Genomic DNA, 13,645 nt, shown 5'->3' on the forward strand with positions numbered 1-13,645 from the left:
GCCTTATAAAAACAAGGCCAGCACCATTAGCAATATTCACAGGCAGTGAACAGCCTCAATTCCCATTTAGCTACCAAAGGAAGTCAGCATCTACTTTTGCTACTAAATACCACCTAGCAGAACAACATTACAAAAAATACATGAATGGGACTCCCAGAAAATACTGCACTATTATTGAAGAGCATCAACAAGAAGAATGATAATAAAAACTTAGTATGTGGTTCTAATGCCCCAAGCCACTCATTTATGGGACTATGCAGATGTTTATTAGCTCCAAATGTGACTTCTAAATTCCTTTTTGTGTTTGCATAAGAGCTCACAGAAATAGTAAATTTTTCATACCACCATTATTTTTAAAAGTGTGCATGGCTGCTGTATCAAGAAGTAAGAGAGAAGTTAATTTCCTGTTTCACTTTCTGGAGGATATTTAAATGTGTTTGCATTATGTTTTGTTGAATTTCCTAATCAGAAAGGACTGGGTTGTAGAATGAAATGGCTGGAATGTAATTCTGCTTTGTATTGTTTGTTGGATAAATACAGAACAAGCAATTAGATTATTGGCATTACTTTGATGGCTGTCTTCTGATGATATTATAAATCCAAGAGCAACACTGGAGTTATTTGCACAGTCATCACTGTCACTGACTGAGCTGTAAGTGCAGAGCCATTTTATCAAAATGCTTTTTGCTTTATGCCTGCATGTAGTACATGGTACCAACTGCCCTGTCTTGAGAACAGACAATGAGCCAATCCTACCACTGAGCAAAACACCTCGTTTTGGAGGAAGTTGCAGTGAAGTATAGGAGTGAGATTCTGCCTCCATTTGCTGCTCATGTGTCCTTCTCAGAGCTCCCTTCCTGCAAAGCCTCCACCCTGGCCTGTTTTTCCTGACTGCTACCACAATAGCCTTGCCCTTTATCACCAGAATATCTCTAGCTATCTACTCAGTAAAAATAGTTGTTTCCTTAGTGCTGTTTCATTTTACATTACAAAAGGGGAAAACAAATGTCCTGCTTTCATAGGGGCAACGTGAATGTGGTATCATTACAAGGAAATCAGTCATACCATACCCTCCTCTGTTGATTGCTTGCTAGTTGCAACAGGTTTCATACTGGCAAAGTTCTTTGTTCTTTTGTGAAAAGTTCTCATTCCCCTACTTATTCTATCAAGCAGCTTTTAAGTTAAATTTATTTGAAAATGTATCAAACCTTAAAAATGGATCTAACTTTATTATGCACAATGCAATCTTTTCTATCCAGAGCTCTCACCACACTCCATTCTGCATAATAGCAAAAATCATCTTTTCTCATTCTATCATCTAGCTTCAATTCTCCTTTTTCAGATATTTACATTTCAAAAGTTCTCATTAGCCTTGTCTTCTTTTCTTTCCACTTCCATTCTCATCTCCCTTTCTCTTCCCTTGCAGAAATTCAACCATCTCTGTACACAATCTGTTCTGTACTTTCTGAGGTTACTGTTATTCTGCAGCTGCAGTTCCCTACTCTTCTCCATCTGCTTCCTTTCCCTTCTTCCATAACAGACTCAGCCCCTATCTCCTTTGTTGCCTGCTTATTCTGTCCAAAGCAGGCATATTCCATAAAAAAATACCAATAGAAAAGGAGATGTGTCTTTAGAGGATGAAATTCACTAGAATTGTTTTTAATGTCTGCATTACTTAATGATGAATTTTGCATTAGACATAGTCTGATTTCCATTGACTGTGAAGTCCAGCTTTCTGCCTCTGATACAGTGGAGCACTCAAGTAAAGAGAGGATAATTACACTCTGGATGTCCAATGTTCTGATGTTCTAGTAACATTTTCTCAGCTTTTCAGTAATTTCACTGTCAATTTTCAAACATAGATGCCTGGCCCAGTAACCTATGCAAGATGTTCAACTGGATCTTCCTCTAGACATTGGTTAAGACTAAACCGTGATGTTTCCCTTTTTTTCCCTTCTTTTTCTACACAGTATCTTTCAGATATGGCCACATCAGGCTATCATTATCTCGGATCTTTCATACTATCCACTCCTAGGAAATTATATCCTATCCTGTTTGTTCAAAATGAAGCCATAAAAAGCCTTTTCTTATCCTTGCTGTTTCCTCACTTCAGTATAGCTCCTCTTTGAGATATGTCTTTTACACAAAACATAAGTGGCAGGTTCAGGGCATTGAAAGGAAGACAGCTTTTTTTGACACACCTGTGATATTTAATTTATTTGGATGCCAGCCTAACCCACTCATCAAGTTCTCACATAATCAGCTGTGTATCCTCTCTGTTTTCTTGTTCTCAGCTGGCCTAAATAGCCAGGGGATATGAAGCAAAAGTCTGGTGAGTATCCATTAATAATCTCCTTCAGAACCCAATTTAAAATGGGAAGTTTTTTGTTTAAATACATTCACAATGGCTGGAAAGCTAGTATGCCCAAAAAAGTGCCTATCACAGGAATAATAACTATAAAAGGTGATTAATAATTTCCTCCTCCTTTTTCTCCATCTGTGGAAGAAATAAGGAAAAGAAAGAATCTTGCTTTCCAGGACCAAGCAGAAATTCCCATTATGGTGAACCATATGCCAGTATGGTGAACCAGGCTCACAATTTGAGCCTGGATGTAAAGCTTAATGGCTTGGGAATTGGACCTTTTAAGAAAAAAAGGAAAAGTGGTTTTGGGTCTTCCTTGACTGGAAAGGCAACTCAACACCAGGTATCTGCCCTCCTAGAAGCAGCGCAGTCTAAATGCCTTCTACCCAGCAGAGGTACACCATCTACCTGGGCAAAATTACTTGTGTGCAGAGACATCTAAATTGCCTCTGGCTGAATTAATTCTGTGAGTGGAAGCACAGCTTAACCAGATAATTAGCTCTTCTCAAAACTGGCCAAGAAGCAGAGTTAAATTACTTAAGATAAGTGTAAGAGTATTAGAGCTGGCTGGCTGGTACCAAAAGTATTTCTGGCACAATACAGTGCCAGGAACACCACACAGAGGGCTTGTATGGGTTTTTTTTTTTTTGGTGTTGTTGATACCTATTCCAGTTTTGATGCTACAGCACCAGCTCTTCTCCCTACTATATATATTCACAAATATTTCATCATTCCTGCCCTGCTAAACCTGCAGACAGCTTTCTGCTGGATGTGATATCACCCTCTACTGCCTTTACTGCTGGAGAATCAGAAATAGGCCTTCTATTTTTCATGCTTCAGATATTAACATTTAATTTTGTACTAGAAAATGTTGACCTCTGTTTCTGTGAATTTAAAGCTTCAGGACAAGATCTCGGTCAGCTTTTTAAACTGTGTTATACCAGAGAGAGGAGTACTATGAGCTCTGCCTGGTTTTCCAGGCTATGAATGGAATCTGCATTTTTGCAATTTTAAAAAGCTTGCACTATGTGCCCAACAGGAAGGGCTCCATCCCAGAGCATCCTGGATGACACATTTACAGATGTAATTGACAATGTCCATCCCCGTGCTTCTTCCACACTTGTCTGTAACTCTCCAAAATTAGGTGAAAGTTGATATCAGAGATCATCAGATATCAGAAACTGGCAAAGCTGGACTTTTGCTAAGATCTCTTCCTTTGCTTCCAGCATATGGCTCATAAAAGATGCCAGGGTTTTTTTGTTTGGTTTGGTTTTGTGGGGGTATTTTGAGGCACTTAGTTCTATGCATACTCTTAATGAAGAAATTATTAGATTTTGGAAGAACATTTTTCCCCTGTAATAACAATCAGAACCAACTTTTCACAACAGGCTCACAGTACTGGATGTTTTTCTGAAGGAAGCAAGAACAAAACCTGCCCCTACACAGAAGAGAATCTGCAGTGTGACATGCTATCACTCAAAACCCCTAAACACTATGTGCTACCTAAAAAAATACTATCTCCAGCAGGGTCTTATTTTCCTTAAAATTTATTCATGAACTTTGATTTCATAAGACATGCTGCAGTGTTTGCTTTAAGTCACTGTTTAACTGTATAACAGATCTTTTTAATGCATTTAAATTTTCTTGCTGGACTATTTATTGAATAAGAATACATGTATGAATAGTTAATTACAGATGTGAATAACCACATTTTAAAGTATTTTTCCAGCTTCATACATGGAGATTTTAACTAGAGCTTTAATCAACAGTTGTTTCCAAACTAGCTCCAGTCAGTGGGCACGTGACTGTAAAATAAAACAGTGTGAAGTTTCAGCAGTGACATCTGTCTTAGATGTTACTGAGTGCCCAGTAAAATCGAGCCAGATAACAGTTCAGCTATTTGAATAAGCAGTGGATGAAAACACACAGTTCAGGAAAACACTTTCAAAGCAAAGTGGTAGAGATTTTTGGTGAGGTTTGTCTTTCCTGTTCTCTGAGATTATTATTCAGCCCACACAACCAGCAGAGAAAGTTGGGAAACAGAGAACAACTTAAGAGTGACATCCCAACATGTGCAAGACATTTTGTTCATCATGCTCTAGAGGAAAAATTCAAGACAAACAGGGAGCCAGCTATGGGTGGTCTCAAGAACTTGAAAAGGAATGTGTTAAGGTAGCACAGCCCTGGAAAACATATCTGTAAGGGTTAATATACACACATCTGTACTACAGGTCCAGCATGTGCATGTCATAGTCACATTCAACCACTTATGCTGGAGAGGAGTAAGTACAGCATGTTGTGAGAACAAAAGCTTTCTTCTCATTTCAACTGGCCAGCACACCAAGTTGGATGTCAGTCTGTAGTTTTTCTCAGGCAATTTGCAGAAGAGGACACTACAGAGATTTTCAACCAAGCAGCACGCTAACAAATACTTTGCCATTATTTCACCAGTTCTTGCAGACATTGAGTACCCCAAGGTATGAGATGTTCTTTGCCATTACAACAGCAATGAGTAAAAAGGAATGGACTGTTTCTAAAGATGTAACACAATACAACCCACGTGTCGGCTGTGCCTATTTCCATTTAAGCTATAATTATTTATGTCATATTGCAGATCAGACCTGAATCTGGGTACCAAGTGTACTAAAAGGTCATTAAAATATAAAATTATGATAAATGCAGCATGTGCTGTAAGAAAAACACCCAGTATTTTAAGAGTTAAGGTTAAAGAGCTCATGCCACAGTTATTCCCCATATCTGTTTTTGATTGTTGCAAAAGATGCACTTTACAGCTGCTCTCCTAAAATCAATATTGCTGACCTTGTAGACTATGAACTCTGTCTAATCAAAGAAGCAGCCTGGTACTTTTTAAATTTTTTTTTTTAAATATTTGAACTGCTTTATGTGGTTGCTGTCCATAATTTGTGATGTCACAAATCTTTTAGAATTCTGCTAAAGTTCTATAGAAAATGTTAGCATAATTATAATTTCAACATGTGCTATCTGCTGCACTGTTAGCAGCTTCTCTATAGGACTGAAGGAAACCTGAAACATTTGTGCTAGTGCTGATCACAGATTCCAGAGTAAAAATAACTACCTCAGTCTGGAGACCATTTAACAAACTACATTTTCCAACAAAAATAACAGTGTCTCCATTTGTTAGGTTTGAACACCCATCCTAGGAACCCTATACAAAATAAACATGAAGTCAGGTGACCTATGGACAAAGTAAAATTTGTGGGACAGAGGTTCCAAAGTATACAGTGTGATTTGAAAATATTCTTTTATTTCTCAAATGCAGTTTTGCATTTGAGATGCTGAACTTAACTTTTATTTCTCAAATGCAGTTAAATTCAGCTTCTCAGCAGAATCCCAGTAAAGTTCAGAGCTGACGAGCAGCTAACTTTAATACAGGGCAGCTGCAGTCCCTGTGCCAATTAACAGCCTCAGTCACTTCCATGAAACCCCTCTGGCTCCTGATTTACGTGCCTGTACTGTAAAGCCTCTAAACCAATTCCCAAAGCCAAAATAAAGCAAGGTCTGTGCAGCAAACTGAAATCTTCCTGGAGTCACAGAGCAATGCCATATTTCAGTTGAAGATTTCAGGATTCCTGTGTTAATAACAGCACACTGAGGAGCTGGTAATGGGAATGTGCTTGTGCATATGCTGCTGTCATTAGATCACCCATTTGTTTGTATACAGATCCCAGACTTCCAAGCTTAGGCTAATTTTAGCTGGACTCAGATGATCCTGCCAGACTTGCTATCCCTCGCTTTGCTAATTATTGCTCAGCACTCTGCTCCAGCTGACTTACCTTTTTCACTGTCTCTGAATTGCTGCCAGGGAGGAAGCAGTGAATGGTGCTCGGGGAGACCTCCTTGTATCTTCCTCGCTGTGTTTTAGCCAGTTTGTTGGGTGCAATCCCATTAACAACTGCCGAAAGGATGCTGCTGGTCATGAGAGGAGTCAGGGTCTGGCAGAACAGACAGAGGGCCACCACTAAGGCCAGCAGGAAGGGACGAGGGCGACAAAGCCTGCGGCATCTGGGGACTTGCCCACACACCATGGCCTCTTCGCCCACCTCACTCTGCCCTTTGCCACATTGCAGTTGCAGTCCAAGTAGCCACGGCTTGCCAGGGTAAAAAACGTCAGAGGCACACTTTACCCAAAACTAGCATGAATTTTCCCATTTCTGCTGCTGAGTGTTTTCCTGCTGCCAGGCAAGAAGTCACAAGTTCCAGAGGAGCAGAAGTTTGGGGAACACCTTCCCATGGAGTTACTGGAACAACCTGTGGAAAAACAGCAAGTGAGCAGCAGCAAACAGCAGCACACCATGGGGCATCCTGCAGGGAGATGTGGAGAGTTCTTGCACTCCATGCTCTCAGGAAAACAAACCTGCCAGTAGACAGGTGAGGAGCAGAAGTCTTCACCTCCTTTGCAAAAGGAACTACTTACTCAGCCAGACAATAGTATTCAAGAAAGCAAGAGGTTAAATCTTAACATGTTCTGTCCACAGCTGAAAAAAGTAAGAGAGTGTACCAACTTTGTGAACAATCGTTTGCTGTTTTTTCTCTCTTGCATTCTCAATTCCCACTTAGTTTTTACAGTTTCCTTCATTCCAGTCCTTTTAAATTTCCTTCTTCCTGTTAGAAGGCACAGCTTTCTCTCTAAAAGTGATAATTTATCTGAAAACTGACAGACTATGAAGATTTTAATTTGCATTTGTTTTGTCCAAATTGCAAGTTCAAAGTTAGGTTTACTTACTCGGTTCTTACCCTGTTTGAAGTTTTCCGTTCTCCTCTAATGGGCTGCTGATTAAAACCACTTGGAACAACCCTGGCTCATGATCCCAGCTCGTCTCACACACTCAGGAGGCAGGCACACGCACATAACACACACCATCTGAAGCCAGTTGGACCACAGACTTCATATAAATAAGGGCTGGACTGCTCAGAGGGTGGAGCTAAACTGGCTCAGCTCGGAGCAGGCTCAGGATTTGGAGGCACAGCCTGAAGTCTGGATGGGGAACGAGAGGTGTCCTTGCTCACGCTGCATGCCTCGAAGCCACCATCACTGCAATTTTTAGAAAACTGCTGTTACAGTGATTAGCCTAATTGAAACAATATTAATACCTTTCAGGGAGAAGCACCTGCAGTATTTTAATCCAGATTAACAAAAAATGTTGTAAACTAAGAAGATTTACTTGGACATAAACATTGCTGACAAAGCAGTTGTCAGTACTTTTCCATAATAGATATAATATCTCATAGCAGAATATAAATAAAACTTCTTGCTGGTGTAAAAGAGGGAGAGAAAGGAGGGTGGACAAAAATACTCTGATGAAAGCACTTAGTATCTAAGCCAGAGAAGGTCTTAGTTACTACTTCCCCCTACTGACACAGGACAGGGACGAGACAGATGGGAACAGTTCACAAACTCTGTTATATTTATAGACCAGAACTTCTAATATAATCAAGTTCTTTTAGGTAAAAATATCTGTTTATAAGTAATCTATTTTATCTTCCCATACTTTGTTAATGATTTTTGAAAAGACAGTTCTTCCTACACTGCCTCACATATAAGAAATGAATGTTGTTACAATAACTTTGAGCCAATCTACACAGTTTGGCAGCTGCAGCAGCGCTACCACATTACAGGCCTATAAACAGCAGGGAAGGGTAGACTACATATTTTTTTAAGCACTGATTTTTATTCAGCTTTAAAATTCCTTCCCCACCCCAAACAAAACCTATCAGTTTGCAGACAAAGAAAAATGCCATCAAAGTGATTTGCCATCATGCAGGACCTCAGTGGTCACACACACTGCATTTTAGTTTTATGTCTGTGATTGTAGTTGCCCAAATTAGACTCCTGGGTGATCCTGAGCAAGAAGAGACTACTCTAGTTGCCTGTACCCTGCTGTGATAGATGCTTATAAGCCACAGAAGAGCTCCCATCCTTGCTCTCTGGAGACATGCTCTTGTGCTCCCTCCTTCCCAGCATACCAGTTCACATCCTCCACTCAGCCTGTGCTGCACAACCTCTAGCAAGCCAACAAATCTGGCTAGAGGACATCAGAAAACCATGGTATTCCCTGCAGCTGTCTGTGGGGTATGTCTCTTCCATCCAGTGGAGAGGGATTGAGCTGGTACACTCAAAGGAGGATTGCAGAGACACCACTGCCAGCCTACCTGGGAGCCACAGTGACACCATCAACAAAGAGCAGACTTGCTTTATCGTTGTAAGATATTGTCCTGCAGATTTTGGCATGCCCTGATTTCTGGGCCCTCAACCACCAGCTGCATGGGCGGCATTTGCATGGTTGTCAACTTCTCTGATTCCTAGTGAGATTCCATGTTAGTCAGAGCTTTATGGGCCATTCCTAGAAGACTTGATTTAAATAATTTTATAGAGATTTGGCTTAATGATTGCTTCCTAATGTGGAGCTCATACCTCCTTGGAGAATCCCACACTAGAACAAAGTAATCTTCTCTGTCCCCACCCCCTGCTCCCTCAGTTACCTGCGGCACAGAAAATGACTGTGCTCTCCCTTCAGCCCAACATCCTGTTCCTCTTTCAGGCATTTAAGTGGAGTCCTTATCCTTGCATTTTGCCCAATGTCTCCGAGTCAATTTTTCATCCTTCCTGCAACCCCAAAACCATTCGTGGGTCCCAAGACTTCAGGACAAGCAGGAAACAGATGAAGGAGCTATCAGCAGGGAGCAGGTGGATCACTCTGCCTCCTGTGTATTCCTGGGAATCAGCCTTTTATCCATCTGCTTTCTCCAGATGTTCTGAGGAGTGATCTGGATTTTTTTTTATAAATTGTGCTTTCTTTTCATGACAATAGCATGTAATGCTCATTTTTTAGGATGTAAATCCTTGTCTCAGTCACAGTTTGAGTGCAATGAACACCATTCCTGTTATCGTTTGAATCAGGACCCATTACATTCCTGGGCTTCCATGTCTGCTGCCTTTCCTGGCCCCATTCTGAACTTCAGAAATTAAGTCAGGAGTATTGCATAAGGGGACTAATTCCCCTGGCATTAACTAGTCATTTAGGAAAAGGATATAAGTGGATAAAGTGTCAGGCCTCCTGGGTCTCAAATTCACAAGAAAGATTCTTCAGTATATAATATTCAAATAACTGTTGGTGAGATCAGAACTATCCAGCTAAGTACTTATATTCATAGGTATAGGTGTCTATTTCAGAATTTCTAGAAGAAAGGTATAATCTCCTCTTTCTGAAATACAAAGCAAGGTTAGTATTGACTTCCTGTTTGAGATCCCTGACCTGTTCCTTCCAGTGGCTGCTCCCATTGCATGGATTAAGGGCTCTCTAGTCTGTTTACCTTTTCCTATTTCTGCCTCTCACTGAGGACTTCTTGCCTGGCTGCTCCCTACAGCAGACCACTACTGTCCTGCTCAGCACGAGGCAAGGTTGTGCCAAAAGCAGCAAGCCATGACTGTCAAAAGTGATCTCCAGTGCTTGCAGACAGAATCCCAGTTCCATCTGCATCATCTGGAACAGTTTAAAGCTACCCTGACACAGAAAAGGTGAGAGGAAAGTCGCAAGACTTGCTAAAAATTCCCAGGGACTGGGATTTGAGAGGACTTAGCCAAGGTGCCATGCAGGTATGTAATGTTCACTATTCATCATCTCACTGGGGTTTTAAGCAACTCGGCTCATACGCACACAGCTTCCATTTTACATGAGTCCCCGTGTTTGTTCAATGGTGAAAGCAACTGGCCACTGAAAAATTATTTCCATGATCTAAATGGTAACCTGGAAACATAATTGCCAGGAGCAAGGAGAAAATATGAGGCACAGAAAGTTAACAGGAGTTTAAGGTCAGCTGAATACATATGTCTTATGCATGCTTAACTTCACTCAGAGATCTAACATAAACCATAAATTAAGTCTAGTATAAGTGCTTGTAAGATGAAGTCTTGATATAGGAAAACCATTTAGCATCAATAATTTCACCACAGAGAGGCTGCCAAAGAGAAAATACATTTAAAAAAAGCCTTTTCACAATTGCTCTTTTTCTGGAGAAAGTTTCAAATTTCAAAGCATAACATCCTAGCAACCATTTCTGTGATAAATGAGATCACATGAAAAATAAGTGCAAACTGATAATTTCTAAATTAACTGATACTCAAGAACTTGTAATCATCTGTCATCTTCACAGAGCAAAACTACATGCAATTTTCATTGTTTATGCTCAACTCTTTGATTTCTTTTTTACTTTCTAGCATGCTAAAAATTGTGCCATAAATTCTCACTAACTTCAAAAATGAGTTAAAAGCTTCAGGAAGAATAGGCCTCCATAACACTGCAAATATTCAAGCAAAGCATCTTGTGAAGCTGTGTTAGAGAAAACCAGCTTAGCTCCACCCTCCCCAGTTTTTTACATCTCCTTAAATTCATTCCAGACTGCAATTAGATTTGTAGTGTCTTTAATCCTGTGGGTGGTCCCATTATAAGCAGGGAACGGGGAAGAACAGAACAAAATGAAGAAAACTGGAAAAATACATTACTGTTCTGCACATTTGAAGACTTGATCCCACCGAAGTTAAAATCAATCCCAGCTTAGTAAAGGCCCAGATTCTCCCTCCTAATCCCATTCAGCCCTGTAAACATTAGTGATAGTGTGATTTTACTCTGCTCCAGAGAACAAAGATTCATGTCTTAAGCCAATGTAAGCTCAGCTCTATAATTTTGGTTCACAGTGAAAGGAGGCAAGCAGAGAATCACAGAATAAGCTGTGTTGGAAGGGACCTATAAGGATCATTGAATCCAACTCCTGGCCCTGCACAGCACCATCCCCAAGAGTCACACCATGTACCCAAGAGCATTGTCCAAGTGCTTCTCAAATTCTGTCAGGCTGGTGCTGTGACCACTGCCCTGGGGAGTCTGTTCCAGAGCCCAAACACCCTCTGGGTGAAGAACCTTTATATAATATACAACCTAAACTTCCCTGACACAACTTGAGGCCACTACCTCAAGTCCTCTCACCGATCACCACAGAGAAGAGATCAGTGTCTGCCCATCCTCTTCCCTCATGAGGAAGTTGTAGACTGTGATGAGATCTCATCTCCATCTCCTCCAGGCTGAACAGACCAAATTCCCTCAGCTGCTCCTCATATGGCTTTCCCTCAAGGCCTTCACCTTCCTTGTGCTCCTCCTTTGGGCACTCTCCCATAGCTTGGTATCTTTCTTATATTTTGGTATGCAAATCTGCCCCCAGCACTCGAGGTGAGTCTGTCCCAGCTCAGAGCAGAGCAGGACAATCCCCTCCCTCGTCTGGCTGGTGATGCTGTGCCTGATGCACCCCAAGACAGAGTTGGCCCTCCTGGCTGCCAGGACACTGCTGACTAAAATTCAACTTGTCAGCAACTAGAACCCCCAGATCCCTTTCTGTGGTGCTGCTTTCCAGTATCTCATTCCCCAGTCTGTCCATACATCCAGGGTTGCCCCATCCCAAGTGCAGAACGTGTCACTTTTTTTTTTCCCTTCCTCCTCCCTACCTGGTGGTGCTGCTCATTAGATCTTTCAGGAGAAAGTGCACAGCTGGGCTGTTTTCTGCCCTGTGGGGGAATTGAATCGACAGCTGGGGAGTTCCAGTGGGCCCTTATGCTGGTACAGGTTAAGCAGCAGGAGAACATTATTGAAAGACAATGAAAAAAGAGGAAAGGAACAGGATCTTTTAGGCAGTGGCAAAGCTCAATACTCAGCTTATCAAACCTACCAGCTTCCCTAAAGTTTAGGTAGAATGATTGGAGTTATTTGTTCAGAGGCATCTCTGTATCTCAGGCATAGTCTTCACTACTGTTTTTTGGCAGAAGGGTTACAGTGAAACAGAGGTATCTTTATTTATAAATGTTAATTATACAGCAAGTTGCTTGACATGAGCATACAGGAAAGCATTTGAAGACCAAAGTCTTATTAACATACTGGTTCCTGCTTAAATGGCAAATTTGAATGTCATGAGGAAGAAATCAATCAGCAAATTCTCTGCTTCTCCCTGTCTACAGTTATTTGCTGACATAATCCCCTTGAAGCAGTTATTCAGAGATAAGAGATTTATGGATTTTGTAGCCAGTTTGATTGCTCAGACTCACTGGTTACTGCTGAGAAATGGATAAAAATCAGTGGTAATCAAAAAGTGCCCAGATTGGCTGCAAGAACCCAGAACAAAGTGAAATGCCTTATGACCTCTGACAGCATCTGTGTTCCTTTTCACTTTAATTATTTTATTTTGTGATGCTCCACATAATTTCTCTGGCATCTTGTTGGTCCCCCTCTTCTTCACACTTCAGGTTAAAGAATTTGAACTTGTATTCTCAGGTCTTCCTACAAACCTTTTCTAATCTCTGTATCTCTGTTGTCTCTCAAGATCATTCTCTTATTTTAACACAGTGAATAATCTCTTTGCATGGGTGATCTCGATCCTTCTTATTGTCTTTTGGTTACATTTTCTGCGTTTATTACATGAAAGGCATTTGCTCAAATACTCTTCTACTTTCTCATGCACTTCTGTTGCAAGCAGAGCTCTTCACTGATTTGTACCTGCAGAAGGGCTCTGTAGAGCAAAGAAGAACTTTAAGAGCTTTAAGTGCACAATAGTATTTTCCTTGCAGTCTTTCCTAGCTGCATATATTCAGATGATAATGTTATCAGAATGGCCAGTGGGAGTGGAAAGAATGAGAATACCAGTGTCATTGACTGTCCTGGCCACTCCCTGCTGGCTCAGATGACGTCTGCAATGAGGGTGTCCCAGTTCCTCACCAACTGTTGCATGTATGGGAACACCTGCCCCACACCAGGCCTGGGCCCTCCTCCCTTGGCACCAGGCCACAAGAGCTCCCATAAGAAGGAGGTGGGGAGAGGGAGAGCCAGAGGTAAGGGTACCAGTTTGGAGGCTACTGCTGAAGGGAAAGATCAGTCCCTCAGCCAGAGCTCCAGAGTAAGAGCAGGATGTATCCTACATAGTGGCCTTGCAGTGGGAATGTATGATGCTTGCAAGCCAGCCATGGAGTTGTTTGAACAAGAGCAACAAATATGAAGGAAAGAATCATTTGGTAAGGGCATTTTGCATAGGGAAGAGAAGCATTTACAAGTATTTTTAATTGTGATATTTAACATTCTGCATTTTGTTTGTTTTTGAAGTTAATTGTTCTAGATTCTGTTTCAGTAAACCCCAGATGTAGAATTGAAATGTCATAGTACTCCAGGTCTTGTCACAAGATCCTTCCTCTTTTTCTGTGAAAACTAAGTA

The 13,645-nt window shown here is 41.1% G+C and overlaps 1 protein-coding gene across 1 annotated transcript in view; it reads right to left on the reverse strand.

The window, feature by feature from the left end:
- Window positions 1–6,429, reverse strand: part of CPED1 (cadherin like and PC-esterase domain containing 1) — a 140,545-nt gene extending 134,116 nt beyond the window's left edge. Inside the window, exon 1 of the mRNA XM_054277823.1 lies at window positions 6,178–6,429. Within this exon, the coding sequence (XP_054133798.1) occupies window positions 6,178–6,429 (252 nt within the window). The remainder of the gene's footprint in view (window positions 1–6,177) is intronic.
- Between the last annotated feature and the right edge of the window lie 7,216 nt (window positions 6,430–13,645).

The sequence above is a fragment of the Melozone crissalis genome, unplaced genomic scaffold (genome assembly GCF_028551555.1).
Source record: "Melozone crissalis strain CALT ecotype California unplaced genomic scaffold, PUWL_Pcris_2 ptg000004l_1, whole genome shotgun sequence".
NCBI classification, from domain to species: domain Eukaryota; kingdom Metazoa; phylum Chordata; class Aves; order Passeriformes; family Passerellidae; genus Melozone; species Melozone crissalis.